Here is a 21,724-nt window from a genome sequence, read left to right as displayed (position 1 = left end):
ATTTTCCTTGTCCAGTTATCATTAATATTTGTATTGCTTTGTTATCTGGATTTGTTTGTTGTTTCTTGGGAGAAAAGTTAGACTTGTCCGAGCAGGATTCTCGGCGTTTCACGAACTTTGACCTTGTTCCAAAGGAAATGATTAAACTGATTAATTATTAATATTTTTTCATATTTAAACCATAATATAATAAATTTTATCATCAATGGAAATAAAATAGAGAAATTTTGCTGGTTGTATTAAATGATTCACCGCTTGATAAAGTCAAAAAGTTCATCCCTCATGGGATTTGCATTGTATTTATCGACGATCTATTCAGAACTGGATTTTGCAGTTTACTGCAAATTGAGCCAAAATCAAAATTTACAAACTAGTAGCAAAACAACAACAACAGTGACAACATCAAAAAGAGTCGGGTCTTTGCTATCTGTTCTGGGCACGAATCCCAGCAGATCCCTAGGAGTTTTATTTGAGACCAATTAGCAGAAAATATTGTAAAGAGGTTCGTCATCTAACATGTTAAAGCTAGCCTCTATAACAGGAATTACTTTAATTTTTACAACAACTGGAGCAAACAACAACCTTCTTTTGTCTAAGTTTGATGGCTAGTTTGAGCCTGTTGAGATGCATCCTCTCCCCGTGCTCGAAAGCTGGGCCAGTCGGGTCGTGGTTGAGGAGGACTTCGAGTTCGTAAGAACTCCTCGTATGGTCGAGAAGAGCCGTCGCAAAGTCCTGGCATTGCTTTCTCAGCTCCTGAAACAAAAGATTAGTATAAGTCCTTCTTGATTAAAATGACATAGAAGAGATGATACAACATCAATAATTCAGCATATGTTGATATTTTAGAAATTTTATACAAGGATGAAATAGAGAAGTATGTTTGTTGCACCTCGACTTGAATAGGTCCATGGTGCTCCCCTATTTTTTATAACTCACTGACCAGCTTCAGGTTATTAACCAGCCTAGACAGCTTTGTCAGCGGCTCCTTGGGGTAGGATCTTGCTTTTGATTTTTCTTGTCCTAGTTGTAAAAACCTGCACGTACACAGACCTTCACAGAAACATAAAATATGTTCTGCGGTCTCCTCCTCTCCCTGGCAGTAATCAGTGCAGTGTTTCTTCTGTCCGTACTATCGGATGCATGTGCATTAAGTGGCAGTGCCCTGTCAGGGAACCCAGAATCCTAGTTCGTTTGCAGTTGCCTTCCGGTAATTCTTTAGTAAGTTTTGGGGATGGTCCTTCTATGAATGTTTTTGCGCTCATACTTGTGGTATAGTTCCACCAGGTTTTGGACCCATTAAGGATCCATTTTAAGATGTATCCTCATTTGTGGCAGGCTGCTAGGCTGCAGTAGGGTTCTGGGCTCAGAGAGACCATGTTGGCTCCCTTTTTGGCCAACGTGTCAACCTTTTCGTTGCCCCTATGCCCCGAATGTCCAGGGACCCATGCCAGGGTCAGATCGTTACTATCGCTGGCTTCCCTCAGGGCCTCCATGCAGTTCCAAACACTCTTTGCTTTCCCCTCGCACGAGGCCCTGAGTGCTGCCTGGCTGTCAGAGAAAATGGCTATCTTCCGGGAATGTATATCTAGCCTTTTTATATCTCTGGCGCATTGATCAATCGCTATGATGAGACTGGAAAACTAACCTAAGGTGTTCATCACGAAGACCCCAGCTCCCGTACCCTTGTCAGTTTTGGAGCCGTCAGTATACCAGGTATTCATTGTTACTTCTTGATAATAACTTGTTTAAAATTATTTAGTCTGCCTAGTTTCGATTAATGTAGGAACATTTAAACATTGGACAACCAATGCATCCGTCCTAGCGTTTGACATATTGTCAGTTTTTACTGTAAACATAATAAATAATGTTTGACTCATTTCGGCTGGTTTTCATTTGTTGATAAACCAGTGCACTTTATTCCTAATGTTAAATGGAGACAGCATTTGTCCGCAGTCCAGAATCCTGAGCACTGGGATTTGGTATGGCATTAACGGGCCCAAGTCGCCCCTTTATAACTTGCTGTAATTTACTTTCCTTATCTCTTAATACAACGGGACAAAAGGAATCCACTTGAATAAGACGAGTTACGGTTAACGTAAAAAGAAAATAAGAAAAGACCCTATTAGTTGTAAATACCATTTGGTCTATGTTGTCATTGCCCTTGAAATATGTCGTTGGTTGTTATTCAATGTAAAAAAATGACTAGGTCTCAACAATAGCCTTGCCATTTAAATTAATATCTATTTTCCAAGTTTGATAATTTACCAAAAACGTCTACAACCAGCTCTGGCGAATAGAAACATAAAATCAAAATTTTAATTTTACTTTGTCATTTTCACACCAATTATTGGGAACACAAAAAAGTTCAAAGAAATATGGCAAAATACAAGGGAGAGAGAGAGAGAGAGAGAGTTAAAGAATTATCTTAAAGTTACCTGGTACTCAGTCTTGAACTCGTGCTCCATAAAGGAAAGCCTCCTGAGCTCCCAGGAGAGCTCGAAAGCAGTGAGGATCGGGTCCTTTGAGCTAAGGGCGATTAAAGAAGGGCTGGCGAGGGCGCGGTAAGCGTGGATCCTGGACCTGGAATGCCTAAGGGAGTCCTCGAGCCTGGAAGTCACGCACTCTTCGCATCCGCATCTGGACAAATTAAATAAATCACAACTATTAAAATTTTATTAAGCTTCCGGTTTCAAACAAATGAAGGATATCAATTTTCACAATTTACTTAGTCGATTGAACCTCAAAGTTCAATAATGCTGAAGAGTAAGAAACAATCTAGTACCCAATCCCAATATACTCGTGCAAAAGCAGTCTAGCAAACACACACACACACACACACACACACACACACACACACTCACCATATATATATACCCAGGAAATATTCAAAAATATTTCAGTTGGGAAGAATTGAAAATAATAAATGCAACTGACATCAGAACTAAAGATTATTCAAGCTTCAAGTGACACCCTCGTAAAAATGTTTTACTCGCTGCTGACCTTGACTTTATTTTATGGTCTTTTCCTTCAATCGTAATAACGCGCGTAGATAGGTTCGAGAGACTACGATGAAGGCCTTCAGAAAGGTTTCAGGCCTATTTAGACCAAATCTACGCCAAGAATACGCTTCGTCGAAGCCTTATGGAGAGCTGGGATAAAACTGAGAGCTGCACTCAAACTGGGCAGTTCTCGTCTTGACCATCTCTACGGGTCAGCCAAGTAGTCTACTCAGCCATACCATTACGGAGATGAATTCTTGGAACTTTGATCGAAGTACGCCGGCTTTTGCCCCGTTTCATGTACGGGTTGTATGACGAGGGTATGGCGTGCGCCTGCTTCTTGGTAGCAACAGAAACGATGGTTTCCCTGCTTAGCTTTTCTGCAGTCCCTGAGCGCGGTTACTTCTCTCATCATCCCAGGGCCCTTTCTTCGTCCTCTTCTCGGAGAGATATTCTGAATTGTAGAATCTCGGCTAAACGGTAATGGTTGTCTAGACCCTTAGCCACAGGGTCTAAGCAGACGAGGCAGCTAATGCCGGGACGTCCTAACGTCCGGACCTGACCACACTGAAGCTGTGATTAAAACCTTGATTAAGAGGAAATGGAAGCGCCGCTGTGCTGGATTGACAGATAACCTCTCACGTATCATACCCTTCTCGGAGGGTCTGAATCGAAGAAGACATCACTCTCTCGCGATTAAGTATAATCGATGTGAGGTAAAACAAGGACACTTAATTTTAAACCAAAGCCCGCGTGTCCGGATTTAGAACATTGTATGGTTGACAAACTAGCAGAACGCGCTTTGAATAGCGGTAAAATCCTTAAAGCCCCTATACCGGCCGAGGTCGCGAAATGATGTCTCCAAGCGGAGATTATTAAGAAATGGCGTATCATAAATGATACCATACGTACACGTGCTTTCTGTACCTCAGTTAATCCTAACTTATATAAGAAACCTTAGTTCCATGGACTAACCTGGACAAAAAGGGACAGCTCAATGTTAAACAGGCTTAAGTCTGGTCATGGCATTTGTGGGATGTGCGTATATAAAATAAAGAAAAGAAGGACAAATTTATGTGGAACATGCCAGCTTGAAGAAGATATGAAACATATTATTTTTATTATGAACCGTACGAAATATTTTGTTGAGAGATGATTATGGCAGACCGTAATCAATGCCAAGCCAATAAACTGCAGATCCTTAATTTTCCAAAAAGATGAACAAATATACCGGTTCCTAGTAGAATTTATATATAGCTGTGGGATAACACTTTAACAATAGAATTAGATAACATGTTATTACTTTTTCATTAATTTAATTGTTAATTGATTTATTGATTATTTATTTGTTAATTAGTTTATTGATTATTTATTCCTTAAATAATTTATTGATTTTTTATTTATAATTATTCAGAAATCGTGAGATGCTTTTTGGTGTCATGTAGGTTTCAGAAGAACATTTTCTTTATCTTCAGGGCTCAAAGTGTTTGTTTTCTGCGTAATTGTGCCATTCTTGCGTGCCGTGTTGAGAGTGCCCAGGCCAACACTTTGAGCTCTGAAGATGATCTCAATAAAGATCGAAACGTTAGCACGATAAAGAAAATGTTTTTCTGAAACCTACATCACACCAGACCGCATCTCACGATTTCTGAATTATCATCGACTAACGGTCACTAATCACCACACATTATTCATTCACATGAAATTATTTAGCTAATAGTAAGCTGCTTTTATTCTATTTAAATATATCTATCAATTTATTTAATTATTAAAAGTTATATAATCTCATGAAATCAGCTCAAAATTTGGACGTGTGAATGAGTGAAGAAATATCTAGTTTTATAAAAGGGATCCCATGGCTAACGATGAAAACTTAAGGTCATTTAAAGAAAAAAAAAAGTAACACTTTTAAATAGATAAAATATTATGTTGTGATTATTTGGAGATCGTGAGAAGCGGCCTGGTGTGACGTAGGTTTTAGAAAAACATTTTCTTTATCGTGCCAACGTTTCGATCTTTATTGAGGTCATCTTCAGGGCTCAAAATGTTTGTTTTCTGTGTAGATGTGTCATTCTTGTGTGTCGTGTTGAAGTGCCAGTCGTCCCCCTACATTGGACATCCTATGTATTATATGTCCAATGTTTATAAATCCTAGGCCCTGAAGATGATCTCAATAAAGATTGAAACGTTGCCACGATAAATAAAGTTTTTCTAAAACCTACGTCACACCAGACGGTTATTAACGGTCTCTAAACACCACACATTATGCCGTGGATGGAATTAAAGGTAAAACGCTAACATTAAATAATCTGTATAATCTTTTAATGCAGAAATACAAAATGTAAAATTGTAAGTAGAAAATTCAGAAAGAGAAACCTGATTCTGTTTCTTATCCATGAATATATACTCTTGTCTTTACACCCTCTTACGTTCTAAATCCGTCAGTGTACTTTTCTAAAGCAGGGAGTGAGTGTTTACTATATAAAATTTACTACTAAGATCGGTCCGGAAGTTTATTTTAAACGTTGATATCTCGCACATGTCGTTTCAAGGATCCAAGAGTATTGACTAGTTTTTCAATCAAGTTTATCTTCAACGTTAAAAATTTATAGTGTATTATTCAAAACTCACTATTTTTCGTAGTCCGCTTGACCAATTAATAACATTCAATTAATTAAGGTTTTAAGTTGACATAAAAAAGTCAGTGTCACGAGCGGGATTCGATTATCTCAACTGAAAACCTTAATTAATTGTAATATATTAATTGGTCAAGCGGACCACGAAACTAGTGAATTGAATAAGTTTAAAATGAAGTATCACTTCACTAATGCCGTGGCCATTTCATTTGTCGCCGAGAATCAAATCCGATTACACGACATTTGAAAAATAACAAAAAGGAGGGAAAATTAAAAAGGTGTGGTTGAGATGGGAAATTGATGTCCGAGTGGATCGATGTCACGATAGCTCAAGTGGTAGAGCAGCGGCGTATCAAGCCGAAGATTGTTGGTTCGAATCCAGCTCGTGTCATTGACTTTTTTATCTCAACTGAAAACCTTAATTAATTGGTCAAGCGGACCACGAAACTAGTAAATTGAGTAGACAAAAATATTATACCGTATTTTTTGTTTTTTGATAGCGTCATTAGTTCAAGAGAAATTCACCCGGGCCATTTAAAAGAGACGACACCCTGTATATGTAGTGAAATTTAATTTTTTAGCAATTGTCATTAATTGTATTGTATTTGCATTTCATTATTATTTTCTTTTCATTTATTTCTATCAAGATGATAGTTTTTTTTGTTATTCAGATATCGTGAGATGAGGTCTCCCGACCGCATCTCACGATATCTGAATAACTATAGATTAACGGTCACTAATCTCTACACGTTTTTTTTTGTTTTAAGACAAGCCCTCAGAAGTCCTCGATGGTTATGAGTATGTCTAGCTTATTGGTTAAAGAAAACAATGTATAATATTGTACTTTTATTTGTTAAAAAAGATTATTATTATTATATTCTTATATGTTATAACTTATCGGTTTATAGTAATTGAGAAAAATTATCCCCGTACGATTGAACGATTTTAAATTATAGATTTTATACAAACGGATTATTTTATTATTTTATCCAGTAATGAAAATCTGAGATAATCGAGAGCAGCAATCCGAAGAATTCCGAAGTCGAAAGTCGGAGTGAGGAAAGGTTGATGACATGGCGCAACGCGTCTTCCCACATTTCCCAAGATGAACTGCAACAGATTTTGCAACGAAGGCTGTCCCAATAGGAAAAACAATAACCGGACGGCTTCAGGACCATTTCAGCGTTTAGAGTATTTTTTCACTTGGATTGGGAAGGTTTAAAAAAATATGAAAACCTTGAGTCGCAATTTGGCAGGGTATTTTTAAAGGGGGGACTTTTAACCGACTGAAAATGACATTGAGAAAAGTTTAAAATTGAGTGACTTGAAAGAAGTTTGAAACGAAAACTTTGTCAAATTCACTTCCAACATGCTTCTTCTAGGGGGTTAATGTTATTAAAAGAATTCGTTCGAGTTTAACTACTTTCCTTTCGTTAAGAATCCTTCGAAGGGTGACACATTGGATCTAAGTCTTGTCAGACGTTTCAATTCAACTGTCAAACTCATCATTTTCACTCGTTTTCATCCAGTTTAACCTCCGGAATCATCATCAAGAATGATTGGAAGTTCATTCCTCCGCGACGTGTCGAAAGTTGGCTAATTGTGTCGAAACCACACACGCTGATGTTCTAAGCCATTACTTCCAGGCATGAGTTATGAAATATACCGGATAAATTACGGTATGCATCATAATCGACCAAACTACTTGATTAAACTGTGCAATAATATAGTGAAAAAAGAGAAATGGCATGGGTGTGAAAGAGATAAAAAAAAGGTTGTTTTTGTTTAAACACCTTAGAGAGTACAGCATGTTGTATTACGTTTTATAGAACAATTGGAAGCAAAATTGTTAATAAATAAAATAAAATGCAATTTTATAACAAATCAAAGTTCATCCTGTGTATGACCACCGAAACACTAGGGCTATACTGTCTTCTTTTTTTAGTCCACATCTTTATATCGAGTGTGTGTGTGTGTGTGTGTTTGTGTAATTAAGCAAGAAGAGGAATGGTGACAAATAAATTCATATTTTTCGGTTTGTTTTTGTGTGCGCGCACGTGTGTACGAGAAAGAGGTAGCCAGTGATAGAGATTATATACATAGATAAAGGGGGATTGAGAGAGAAAAGAGTGAAGAATAATATAAGAAGCGAGAGAGAGAGAGAGAGAGAGAGAGAGAGAGAGTGAGAGAGAGAGAAAGTGAGAGAGTGGGAGAAAGAGAGTGAGAAAGTTAGAGACAGGGAGGGAGAAAGAGAGAGAGTGAGTGAAAGGGAGATAGAAAGAGTGTGAGTGGGAGGGAGAAAGAGAGAGAGTGAGTGAGAGGGAGATAGAAAGAGTGTGAGTGGGAGGGGGAAAGAGAGATAGTGAGTGAGAGGGAAAGGGAGAGAGAGTGAGAGTAAGAAATAAGTGAAATAGAGAGAGATAGAGGGGCTAGCACGTGTGATAGAAAAGAATGCGATTAAGAAAGGAGCATGCGAGAGAGAGAGAGAGAGAGAGAGAGAGAGAGAGAGAGAGAGAGAGAGAGAGAGAGAGAGAGGGAGATATGGGGAGCGAGTGAGAGAGAAAAGGGTGAGAGTAAAAAAAGAATGAGAGTAAGACAGGAGTGAAAGTGAGGGAGAGAGGGAGTGCGAGAGAGACAGAGAGAGAGATATGTTACAGGGAATAATATAGAAATTAGATGTAAAGAATGAGCGAATTTCAGTGAATATAAGAGAGTATGTGCAATATGCAATATCGTTAATTTATTAAAATTATGTGTGGTGTTTAGTGACCATAAGCCAATGATTATTTGGAGATCGTGAGGCGCGGTCTGGTGTGATTTTTTAAAGAATTTTTTATTTTGATGTGTTTTTTGGATTGTCGTTTGTCACACACTGAGCGCGATATTTAGAAATGTTAACCGGTTCTGGCCAATTTTATTTACATTACCAATAAAATCAATACACTGACTAGCCCGTCTTTGTTAGAATTACATGAATCTGATAACTCGGATTTTTTTACCTTAACCTGCGTGTTCAGAACTTGTTATCAATATTCAATGAAAGGATGGAACCCGAGTTTCCTTTTTAAATCAATGCCGTACCTAGGTCCATTCCGAATCCATTTATTAAAAATGAATTAAGGCTAACTCGGATTTGATGTCCATTAAATTCTGGTTAAATTATTGGTAAGAAAAACGTGGATCGTAGTCTACACTAAAAGTTGTTATTATCTATGTTTTAAAAACAGGTAAAACTTGTTTACCTATTATTCAAATATAGTAGTTATTAAGAAGAAACAATAGAGTGAATTTGGGTGAAAAGTGAATATTTTAAACGAATATAATATAATTCCAAGGGCTGCGATTGTATATCACCCCCAAATTTGTGAATTTTTAGGCGAACTTTCTAAATTAATGTGTGATGATTAGTGACCGTTAATCGATGATTATTCGGAGATCGTGAGATGTGGTCTGGTGTGACGTAGGTTTTAGAAAAACATTTTCTTTATCGTGCCAGCGTTTCGATCTTTATTGAGCCCTGAAGATGATCTCAATAAAGATCGAAACGTTGGCACGATAACCAAAATGTTTTTCTGAAACCTACATCACACCAGACCGCATCTCACGATTTCTAAATAAATATCGATATCTTCAGGCCCCAATCTCAACACGACACACAAGAATGGCACAATTACGCAGAAAACAAACACTTTGAGTTCTGAAGATGATCTCAATAAAGTTTGAAGAAACGTTGGCGCGATAATGAAAATGCTTTTCTTAAACCTGCGTCACACAAGACCGCATCTCACGATCTCCGAATAATTTTCTAAATTTATATTACACTTTGTGTTGGTAGATCTTTCATGATTGTATAGATTCACGTTTTTTAGTTGGTCCTATTTAAACTGAAGGTCGTGGGTTCGAGTCCCGTTCCTGACATTAATTTTTCATCTCAACTACACAGTACATAAAATACATAAATCAATTTTGTCTTTGCACAAATATTCTGACCAAGAGAACAGTTTCAGTTTTATTGTTTGTAAGTAGAAGATTACGTTAAAAACTTGAGCCATATGAAAATTACTTTAGGGACTTTTATAAATTTTCCTGTTTTCACGAATTTTTTACCTATGGAAATATTTTATAGTTTAGTTTATTAAAACAGTTTAAACCGTTCTTTCTAGGGGGTTAAAAAAGCTAATCGTTATTCTCAACAGGTTTTTTTATTATTCAATTTATTTTCTCCATATCCAACAGGAGTTGGGATAAAACAAAGTGGTTTTTAAAAACCGCACTTGTTTGATCACCGGAGGGCAAATAATTAATAAAACAACCCGGTTGAACAATTGTTTTATGCTGTCGACCCCATGGAAAATTAAAAAAACGGATAAGATTGGGACAAAGACGTACACCTTTGTCGCCCTCACACCATACCACTGTACATCTTATACATTTTTAATTAAACAAAGCCCCACCCCTGCTTCAAAAGATACAACGGTAAAAGGGTTAAGAGGTGTTTTACTTTGTAAAAAGTAAATACTTACAAAATATTTAATAGCCTCTTGTCTTAGGGGAAAATCAAAATAAAAGCCTCTTTCTGAAATGTTCAAGGTGTAAAATAGGATTAACCTTAAAAGAGTTTTTGCACGATTGCTTTTTCACGAGGCACAAAATCCAGTAACTCGTAATAATAAAAATCTATCATAAAAACAATAGAACACACACACATACAAACAAACCATGAGTTTAATGTAAAATGTTGGCTCGATGTGAGTTTTTAGAGACATTTAAATTCATATATTCTTCATGGAAAACACCCTATATTAATAGGGGTATAAATATTAGTAATAATAATCATACAATATTGCCAGCAATGTAATCTAAAAATTAATTTAAAAAAAAATCATTTTCATGAATAAGGGCAAAGTTTTGAAAAGCGAAAAATGACATTACAAGCATACATGAATGGAAGTTTCTAATCTGAAATCTTTGTTTAACCATTTTACTGATAGGGTTGCAAAGGCTAAATTCCCACTTAACTCCTTTAATATATTGACAGATAATAAATATACATACTCTGAAAGGCAAAAAATTCCGCCCACTTGTAATATAACTTGATTTGTCTATATTTTTATATATTAATCAAAGTTTCACGTTTTTTAACGTTTAATAATTGAGTGTTGGTCTAAAAAAGTAAAAATAATGTAAATTGCTAAGGAAAATGAAAAAAAAATTAAAAATTAAAAAAAAGACGAACAGATAAAATTTTTAAATTTTGTTTTAGATTTTTATTTAACATTTCATTATCGCGTATTTTCTTCTTTTGCCTTAATTAAACCTTGTTTATTGCTTTTTCCAGTCCACTTCTTGTTATAAAAGTTTTTAAATCAAAAGAGGAATAGGACATAGGTATACTAACATTGTATAAAATAATATTAAATAGTAATTATTTGGAGATCTTGAGATGCGGTCTGGTGTGACGTAGGGTTTAGAAAAACATTTGATTTAACATGCCGACGTTTCGATCTTTATTGAGATCGTCTTCAGGGCTTGGGATTTACAAATATTGTTTAAATTTAACAAATACATGTAGGATGTGGAAAAAAGTGAATTTATACAATGCAAAGAAAATTTTTTATATTCAATCAAAGTATTTCTTCAAAGTGTTTGTTTTCCACGTAATTGTGCCATTCTTGCGTGTCGTGTTGAGAGTGCCAGTGAGATTTTGCTGTTTTATGTTTATATACGTTGGATTTTGAGGGGGTGGGGAATTAAGTCGGTATAGAAAGACATTTTTATATGAGGAGTCGGCTTCTTTGAGGTGAAAGGTTTTATGTAGGTTATATATATATATATATATATATATTATTATTTTAANAGAGAGAAAGAGAGAGAGAGAGAGAGAGACAGAGAGTGAGAGAGAGTGAATGAGAAAAAAAACTAAATTTACCTAACTTAATAATTTCTTACCTATATCTATCCCAACTTATTTATCCATCAAGTCGTTCGGTAAATATCCATATAACTATAGTATATAATAGAGAAAAATGCCCCAATTCAAAAATACCTATTTGTTGTATTAAGAACTTTAAAGGGTGCTTAAAACGTATTCGCTTTTTTTCATAAACAAATTGTTTGGCCTAGTTTACTGAAAGCGACATTTCGCTTTTGCTCTATGCTTTACTATTTTGAGTAATAGTTTCTCGTAGAATTGTAAAATCAGTGAAAAAAGAGATATTAGTTAATTTGTCGAAACTTCTGTGGTTTGCCAGACTTCGTTATGATTGTGATATCGGCCACCAGGAAAATATTTTAACTTTATAAATGGGTTAGCTTTAAAATTACTTTATTGAGTAATTTGTTCATGATTTCTCCTATTATGAGATCAAATCCTGGTAACAGTTTTTAAATAATGGTTGTATTCAGCTCTTCGCAGGCCGAAATCCGCCGTATCATGATTCTCATGTGAAAAAAGTTACTGGAGAGTGAAACAAGGACACGCAAGGAAACGGAAACGAGTCCCAGATGGACCGAGATGAGAATGAGACGTTGAGATATGTCTTGTTGCGAGAGATGTAAAGGCGGATTTAATTAACTGTCTGGCGGTGGAGTACGTTCTCAAATGAGTAGGCTTGATTGGCTTTGAGGTGTGTTTGATGTACGTCGTCGCATAGGCACGGTACAAAGCCCCAGCGAAAGCGCTGATTGAGCTATGCCGATGCATTTGCCGAGTAACCACAAACCATAATGAATCATCGGGAATTATTCGTACGAAGTCGTCAAATATTCAAAATTTAGATACCCTAAGCTACTGAGTTCGTGAAGCTTCTTGTGTATCGATTACACATGTTTATAAGATTACAGACGAAGTTATATATATATATATATATATATATTATTATTTTAATAATATTTTACGTTAAGAGAGTGTTTTCACAACATTTAAAAAAAATTGACTAGTAATATCGAATAAAGATATGTTATTGTTTTTCGGTTCGTAAAAGTTCCACATTTTGAAAAAATGATTATTCAGAAATCGTGAGATGCGGTCTGGTGTGATGTAGGTTTCAGAAAAATATTTTCTTTATCGTGCCAACGTTTCGATCTTTATTGAGATCATCTTCAACATTGTTTACATTTTACAAATACTCGTAGGATGTGAAAAAAATGTATTTATACAATGCTAGAAAATTTTAGATTAAAAAAAGAAAATAATTTACACAATACTAGAAAATTTTATATTCAATCAAAGTAATTGTACTCACTCAAAGTGTCAGAGCTGTGATACTATAAGACAATTTGTGATAATTCAATTACTAGTGTTGCATTGTTCTTGTTAATCTCATTTATTTATTTATATTTTTGTTAACACATTTTTGTTAATTCATTTGTTAATTGTTATCCTATTTGATACCTACTGGGTTTTTTAAGAAAATTGTTCCCACTATTTTCTTGTTTGATTAATTAAAAATAATAACAAACTAGGACTAGGTGAGTTGATAGGAAAAAAGTTTTGAAATAGGACGTAAAAGTGCCCCGCTACTTCCCCAGCTTAATGAATGTTATGTAACATAATGTACAAGTATTTTTTAATAACTGTTTATTCGTTCATTCACTTTGCTGTTTTATGTTTATATACGTTGGATTTTGTAGGGGTGGGGAAGGAAGTCGGGAAGTATTAAACAGTATTATTAAATTAAAAAATAATACATTTATTAATAATGCATTTAGATAAAGCAATACATTTTTTTCTCCTACCGATCTGATTTGGATCACAAAAGAACTAGTGTGATGGGAGCGTGCGAAAGGCTATATAGACAGCTAGGAATTGATCTGATTTTAATTTAATCAAAAAAGTTCAGAGTGCGTTGAAGTTGAAGAAGTGAAAAATTTTAAGTTGTCTACCACCACTCAACTTTTATTAAAAAATGAAGGTAAATGAAAAATTTAGTCTTATAATTACCAAAATATTATCTGATGTTCAGTTAATCGTCTTGCATATTTAAATATATTTATATTGTCTTAATTTAACTGGGTTGATTGACCCTGGTCCCTGCTAGTGTAATTTCTTGTAATTCCCCTGTTGCACAGCTGTTCGTTCTGCCAGATCGTAAATTCACGAATAACGCTTACCCATGTTAATCATTTACATGCGGTGCTTAACCACCAATTTCGACAAATAATAAATCAGCTTAAAATCGAGATCAGGTCTTGGTAAACTTATAATTTATCATGAGAAAATCGGACACTTGTGATTTTGATATATCGTTTTTACAAAAAAAAAAAAAAAAAAAAAAAAAAAAAAAAAAAAAAAAAAAAAAAAAAAAAAAAAAAAAAATGAACCTTACTGATGTATTTTCCTATGATTTAAACTGTTAAAAATAGGCGATTTCAATTTGTCAATCTAACAGAGGACGCTTTGCTGAAATGCTTTGAAGAATGCTTTATTAAATCGTGAGATTTCCTTGGGGTCTGCGGGCTCAAGACCGGTTGTTTGGGTGTTTCCGATTCTTTTGGTCTGTCCACACTGTTTTGGTATGTCAGGCAGCTTCCAGCTTCCCATTATCTACTATGTTCGATCCATGTTGGGTGACTCACCCTGTTTATAACCAATTGATCGTGAGACCGACCAATCACTGTAGATAACGGAAATTGTTGAAAAAGCCAACCAAGTTATTAAATAAATCCATTTACGTTTTAGTGGTCAATTGACCAAGTTACTTCTTTCAATTAATTATTCTTTGTATGTAAGGTCATGGTTGAGATAAAAAAGGCAGTGTCATGAGCGGGATTCGAACCCACGATTTTCGGCTAAATACGCCAAAATTCTACCACTTGAGCTATCGTGACTTCGACCACCAACTCCCTATCGCAACGTACAACCGTTCATATTTTCCCTCTTTTTTGCCATTTTCATTTTTGATCTCAACCAAGACCTTACATAGAAAGTATAATGTAACTTGTGATGACCGTTGAATATAATTGTAGTGTTCGTATCGGTGAAAGGAGGGAAAATTCAAAAGGTGGGGTTAGCTGGGAAGTTAGTGCCCGAGGGGGTCGAAGTCACGATAGCTCAAGTAGTAGAGTAGCGGCGTATCAAGCCAAAGGTGGGTTCGAATCCCGCTCCTGACACTGACTTTTTATCTCAACTTAAAAACCTTAATTAATTGAATGTTATTAATTGGTCAAGCGGAACACGAAAAATAGTGAATTTAATTGATTAAAGTGAAGTACACTTCACTGTTCGGATTTTCATTTTTATTTTAAAGAACGCCCGCATATTTTGTTTATCATTTACTTATTATCCTATACCGGGAAGCCAGATCTAAATGATTGGCCGCCCCACTCCGGGTACCACACATCAGTCGCTTCTCAGCATGCACCGCTTTCCATTTTTTTAATTTTTTGTGTTGAACCCGCAAACGCTTTTCTACAGACCGCTTTCTGTAAAATCTCTTGTAACATCGCTTGGAATTTTTTCTGGATTGATTTTACACCTCGCCAAAACGCCGGAGTTGCTGGTACTTGTAAGTGGGCCGTCCTCCCCAAATACCCTATTTTTCATCGCTCCTGGATCCTTCTATTTCCTCCCCACCTTTTATCATTCGCCACAACAACAGCTTTGTGAGTCATTATTATTTCATTTCTTTATTTTATATTTCAATAATTTTTTATTTTAACAACTGTTTTATTTTATTTTATATTTTTTCTACGCCTCCCGATTACGTTCGGGTGGTCCTCCGTAGGTTAAAACCGTACATCACTAAAGCTCTCCGTGGCTATCTCATTTGTCGCCGAGAATTCAGTCCTGATTTGAAAATGGCAAAAAAGAGGGAAAATTTGAACGGTTGTAGGTTGAGATGGAGAGTTGGTGTCCGACAGGATCGAAGTCACGGTAGCTCATGTGGTATTGCAGTAGCGTATTTAGCCGAAGGTCGTGGGTTCGAATCCCGCTCCTGACACTGGCTTTTTTATCACAACCAAGACCTTACATAGAAAGAATAATATAAGTTATGTTCAGTTAAATTCGGTGAAATCATTGTGACAACGTGCTAATTAATTGGATCGGGTAGGAAGCAACAGACACCGATTCATTGATTATCGGAGCGTTTGAATGTTTGATGATGCCACTTTCTCTCCTTTGTCTTATAAATGAGCAAGTTTACAACTTCACAAGTTTTATTTGGAAGCGAATACCGCCCAGAATCCACGGCTTTAGGATCGAAAAAGGGTTTCCGGGCGGCTGCGTTTAAGTCCGGCTTTGGAAGCCAAAGGGACCCAACTCGGGGCCAATTTAGAACTGATAAACTTTCCACTCAGAGTGAATTCAGCCGTATATCAGCACTTGAGACGGGAGGCTTGCTTCTGAACCGGGTGACGGGCCGGAATGAGGAATCACGACATAAATTGTCCCAACTGTTTTGTCAGTCGTTGAGAGCAACTGTCTGGACGAGGCCGGTGTGGAAATGCGTAGAAATTAAACGCATTACATCCCTGGGGGCTATGACTTGCAGACAGAACCAAATGGGAAGTAAGGCTTCTACATTTGAACATCAATAAAACGTATTATCTTCCTGAATTCTTTAAACATATAAAATGGTATAACTTAAAAAAAAGAAAAAAAAAGGTAATTAGTGACCGTTAATCGATAATTATTCAGACCGCATCTCACGATTTCTGAATAATTAAAAGAAAAGGTTGAGGATCGGTTGACTATGATAATAACATGGAAATCAGTATCGTCTACAGATAAGATATTTTTTATTAAAAAAATGATGAAATCAAGCAATCCGCTTGGTCATTATACTATACTGATGATTATTACTATAATTACCTAGATTATCAGACAAAATATTGGACTTAAATTGTAAGGGAGTTTGACAGTTTAGAAAAAAAACCTTTGATTGCAATTTTGTGAGCAAATGTGTATAAACTTTTGTTTTATACTAACAGGGGGAAAGGCGAAGGTGATGTGATATCACCGAATTGAATTAAACATTTTTGTGATGCTAAAAAAATATTAGACGTGTCCAAGCTTTCTTTTTTAAATATTTTGTTCCTGTTTAGCGCCTTTACGCAACAGCATCGATTTGACAAGCTGCTCGAACATGGTAAACTAAGTAAGCTGCTTTTTGCACATCCGCGCTGATCAAGCCCGGAACACAACGGATTTGACAACCCAAATAGATTATTTAGTTATAAAGTATACTTCCTTTTACATAGGATAAACAAAAAAATATGCAGGATTGTTCTACGTAGATAAGGTTAGGTAGGTACATAAAAATTGTTGGTTTTTGTGGAATGTGACGTCTCAAAAAAACATCTTTGGCTAATTTCTACATTTTCGATTTGTTTCGATCCATTTTGTTATCAGTCTCATAGTCTTCTTAACGTTCTTTTTTGGCTTGTTACATCCCCTCAAAAACAAGCAATTTTCGTACCTAAGCTTACCCCATCTACTTAATTTAACAAAAAAGGCTAGAAAACCAACACCTACAGCCTACTGGAGTAATTTGGGGTAATGTGAGTAAATGTAATTTATTACTCTATTACTTATTATTACTTCTTATAAAGCCGCTTATCCCCACTTACGCTGAGGAATATGTACTTCTCTTAGTAGTGTGGATGAATGTGTGAATGTAATTTATTAGCGTGAATGAAAGAGCTTATTCCCAATTACCCCGAGAATTATCGAGTATTTTGTGCTTGTGTAATTATTATTTATTAGCGTGAATAAAGGGGCTTAACCCCAATTACTATGGAGAATAATAAATATTTTGGGATAACATAGATGAATATTTGGATGTAATTTATTAGCGTGAATTAATGGGCTTACATCCAGTTACTCCAAGGAAGTTCTCGGGGTAGTGTGAATGCTAGTCCGATTATCATGCTTTATCTTGTTTCTGTGTATGCGTATTTGTGTTATTTTTTCCATAATTGACAAGGCCCTAACGTACAGAGAGGCTAGCTGTAGAATAAAGGAAGGGGGATAGTTACCGCCATATCACATTACATGATAAACATAAACCTGTCAACACGACACGCAATAATGGCACAATTACGCAGAAAACAACACTTTGAGCCCTGAAGATGATCTCAATAAAGATCGAAACGTTGGCACGATAAAGAAAATGTTTTTCTAAAACCTACGTCACACCAGACTGCATCTCACGATTTCCGTATAACATGATAAATTAATAATAATATTAAATAATATCAACCCATTACAATTATAACAGACGAGATGGATCCAGATGTGGTTAAAAAAAAACCTTATTTTGACCTCATCTGCATCCATCTCTTCTTTATTTACATGATAACTTATCACTAGAATAACAGGAAACAAAAGTGAAAAATCAAGGGCTTTGAGAGAGAGGGAGGGAGAGAGAGAGAGAGAGAGAGAGAGAGAGAGAGAGAGAGAGAGCGAGAGAGAGAGAGAGAGAGAAAGAGAGAAAGAGAGAGAGAGAGAGAGAGACAGAGAGTGAGAGAGAGTGAATGAGAAAAAAAGATANAATATATATATATATATACGCGGTGATTAATGACCGTTAGTTGATGACGATTCGGAAATCGTGATATGCGGTCTGGTGTGACATAGGTCTTTATCGTGCCAGCGTTTCGATCTTTATTGAGATCATCTTCAGGCCCCACTGTGGGCACTACACACGACACACAAGATGGCACAATTACGCATAAAACAAACACTTTGAGCTCTGAACATGATCTCAATAAAGATCGAAACGTTGGAACGGTAAAGAAAATATTTTTCTTTATATGTTCGGCACTACTTCTCCCAAAAATTCATATCGGAAGTATTTAAATTCTTAGATAACTAGTTCCGGTCGTTAAAAGAATTAATATAATATTTTTTGCATTTTTAAATGAATTTAAAAAACACGTTCAGAATCGTGCATTTGTTTTCTCGCTTTTAAATTCTCAGACTATTCACTCTGTCTGCCTCACATAAACAGACAAATGTGAACTTTCTCGCTCTTTGCTCGTTTGAACGCAGATTCTTCTTCCTTTCGATCTTTCTCATTTCCTCTTAAATCACAGAATGGTATGGTATGATGATAAGGTTACTAGGAAGCAGGTTTTGTACTCCCCAGGCACTGCAGCCTTCCGGCTTATTGTACCTTCCTAATTCCTTAGTTCAGTGCAATAGACTCAATCCTTCTCCTTAGAAGTATCAGGTCATTGACTGTCGCTGATACAATTTCATTCCCTGAGTTTTTTTCGTATGTTAGGTTGAATCTCCATTGAGCTGTTGCTTCGCATTCGAAGATGATATGGGTGGCTGTTTCCTCTTCCTCATGGATGGATCATCGTTGAATCTGCCCATGTTGTGTAGATGTTGTCTCAGATGCCAGTGACCGGTTAGTACCCACCATTTTATGTGGAACTACGACGACAATGGGTGGTATAGTGTGGTTTGATACTCGAGACCCCGAAACGGCTCACCTCGTGTTCTCATCCACGGCCCTTTTTCTCAATCCGAGTTCCTTCATTATATCCTGTGACCCCTCCCAACCCTTGGTTGCAAGGGGGGTATCCGGGCACAAAATAAAGGTGCAGCCCAGAGGGCGTGGCAACCTCTCTAAAGCACAAGCTGTACTCGTGTCGGCCTAAGGGTCGGCATGGGCGGCGGGTGCTTTAGCAGAGTCACACGAGGGCCAGTGCACTAGATCCTGTCTGCAAAGACTGGGGAGGGTGTATGGCCATCTGTACCACGGGGTAACTGAAAAGTTCCAAATTCAGCCATAGTTACACTGGGAATGGATTCGTGGTGGTGCGTGGTGAAGCCCCTGGCGGGAACTTAGACGGAGGCTGCCTTCTATTTGTGACCTTCGTGAAGCTTGCGTATGGCCAGCGTAATTACCCCGGCCTCACGGAAGACGTTGCGACCGGACGACAGCATGTAAGCGTTGAGGACGCAATGATCATGCTATAGTCCCTCGAATGCGTAAGTAAGCGAATGGAAGCGGGTAGTGAATCGGTGTCTCAGACTCGAGTATGCTTTGCATTGTTGTGCGTATGACCGGCGTGGTACCCCTGGGAAAGCGAAGGATCGGACCACTTAGGCTGAGCCTATGGCGTCCCTCGAATGCGCGTGACAGTTGTAGGCTGAGCTCGATTAGAGACTTTACCGTAGGCGCTGCTCATCTAGGGGGTGGTTAGCAATTCCACTTTAAATTAAACCACTGCCGGGGCGTTCCCGGAAGTTTCTACGCTAGGGGAGCCTCTATACTCAGAGAGATAGAGTGGCCTTCTCTATCTAGTGAGTACGCGGGGGGGACGGGCTGATGTATTTCGGCCCGTTAGCCCCTCGCGTGCGGCATACGACCCGATGCACAATGCGGGCCCGACCATTCGGAGTGGACAAGCGGAGAGCGTGGTTGTACTGGCCCTTAGGGGCTGGGAAATCTTTACACCAATGCTGCGGCGGTAACACCATTCCCTCGTATGCAGAAGTGCGTCAGCTCTCATCTTGAGAATCAAAACGTCCGATAAGGCCATGTGCTAGGTGCGGACGCTAAAGATCCTCTTATCTTGTTGACGATGAGTACTCGGGAACACAATAACCGTTTAGTAGTCCTATCATCCTCTGAGTTTAGCCCTCTCCAGTTGCAGCAGTGATTTTGCCAGTCTTGGTGAGGGTTGTTTCATCATAAGTTTACTATGTATATCATCGCTTCCACTTCTCCTTTTGTATTGTTTGGATCCATTCTGCGATGGAGGATTCTATATTTGTTTTTGCTATCCGCAAGGCCCCTATGTATGGTCTTGCAGATCCTCCTCTGGCCAGATTGTCTTCTTTGTCATTACCCAAAATTCCCCTACGCCCTGGCACCCGAGATATCATCAGGTTGTTGTGTTTCTCCAGGTTTTGGAGATTTTAGATGCATTCACTAACTAATTTTGATGTAACTCTTTTCCATGCTAATGCTTTAATGGCTGCTTGGATATAGATCTTATTGAGGATTTTTTGTCAATGTAACCTCTTTTAAGGTTTTCCAGGGCACAAGAATTGATGGCATGTATTTCTTGAATGCTTCGTATGCTTGAAAGACCGAAGTGTACTTCCCTAATGAGTTTGATTGCTCATATTTTGCGCTTGTACAGTAAATGCCAGATCCGGTTCCTTCGTTTGTTTTGGAGCCATCTCTATATAAATCACAGAAACTTAAAAAGGTTTTCTTTCATTCTATCCCTCTCTCTTTCTCAATTTTTATATTCTAATTTCTCTTCATTTTGCTCTTTTCGTTATACATCCATATACATTCATTTATAATGATGTGAGGTAACGAGAAAAAGGAAGAAAGAAAGATATAAAGACAGAGAACGAGAGACAGCGAGAGGAAGAGAGAGAAATTGAGTGAGTGAGAGGCTGTGGGAAGGAGGAAGAAGGGGGGAGAGAGAGAGAGAGAGAGAGAGAGAGAGAGAGAGAGAGAGAGAGAGAGAGAGAGAGAGAGAGAGAGAGAGGGTGAGGAAGAGAGTAAAAGAAAGGGAGAAAGAGAGAGAGAGAGAGAGAGAGAAATAAAGAAGGAGAGGGATAGGATGAGAGAGTGCAAAAGAGAAGAGCTCTCTCTCTCTTTTCGTCACCATACCTATTTCCTCATTTTGTCCTATTCTCTATCTAACCGCATTTTTCTCTAGAAATTTCTTAACTACGCCAGGAAGTAAGAAAACAGGAAGCACGAAACGAGCAAAAAGGACCAACCAGCAGATCGGACAGATTTAGGTAGTCGTAAATTGTGAATGGAATATACAAGGCATATTAAGAGTTATAAATAAATGGTTGATCATGATATGGACAGCTTTATTATGCATGTAACAATAAAAAATTGGTTGGTTCTATTTTCGAATTCATGGGTCGATGCCCGACCCTTCTTTGGCGGTATTAACATCGATTTCTGATTTTATGATAGGGCTGTGTGGTCGAATAATTTATTTGACAAAACCTCTGCCGGGGTTTTCTTGGTGCGTCGATCCAAGAACGGAGAAAATCACGGTGGAAAAAGCTCCTCCCTCTACGCTTCTGGACAAGCTAATTAAATAGCTTTTCTTTCGAACGCTTTTTGTTCGCCTTTAAAATAAACTCGAGAT

General features: G+C 37.3%; 1 protein-coding gene across 8 annotated transcripts in view; it reads right to left on the bottom strand.

Annotated features, from left to right (window-relative positions):
* Positions 1–21,724, bottom strand: part of LOC106669848 (transient receptor potential-gamma protein) — a 239,892-nt gene that overhangs the window by 41,401 nt on the left and 176,767 nt on the right. For all 8 annotated transcript variants that reach the window (XR_002910373.1, XR_002910374.1, XM_014399653.2 and 5 more), the window contains 2 exons: positions 2,436–2,637; positions 583–753 (listed from right to left, as the gene is read on the bottom strand). Coding sequence is in view for 6 of the 8 variants with exons in the window: in XM_014399653.2 (XP_014255139.2) it covers positions 583–753; positions 2,436–2,637 (373 nt within the window). In the remaining 2 variants the exon portion in view is untranslated. The remainder of the gene's footprint in view (positions 1–582; positions 754–2,435; positions 2,638–21,724) is intronic.

The sequence above is a fragment of the Cimex lectularius genome, unplaced genomic scaffold (genome assembly GCF_000648675.2).
Source record: "Cimex lectularius strain Harlan isolate CLEC.00 unplaced genomic scaffold, Clec_2.1 scaffold156, whole genome shotgun sequence".
Classification (NCBI taxonomy): domain Eukaryota; kingdom Metazoa; phylum Arthropoda; class Insecta; order Hemiptera; family Cimicidae; genus Cimex; species Cimex lectularius.
The sequence above is the reverse complement of the archived record's forward strand: the minus strand, read 5'-3'. Positions and strand labels throughout refer to the sequence as shown.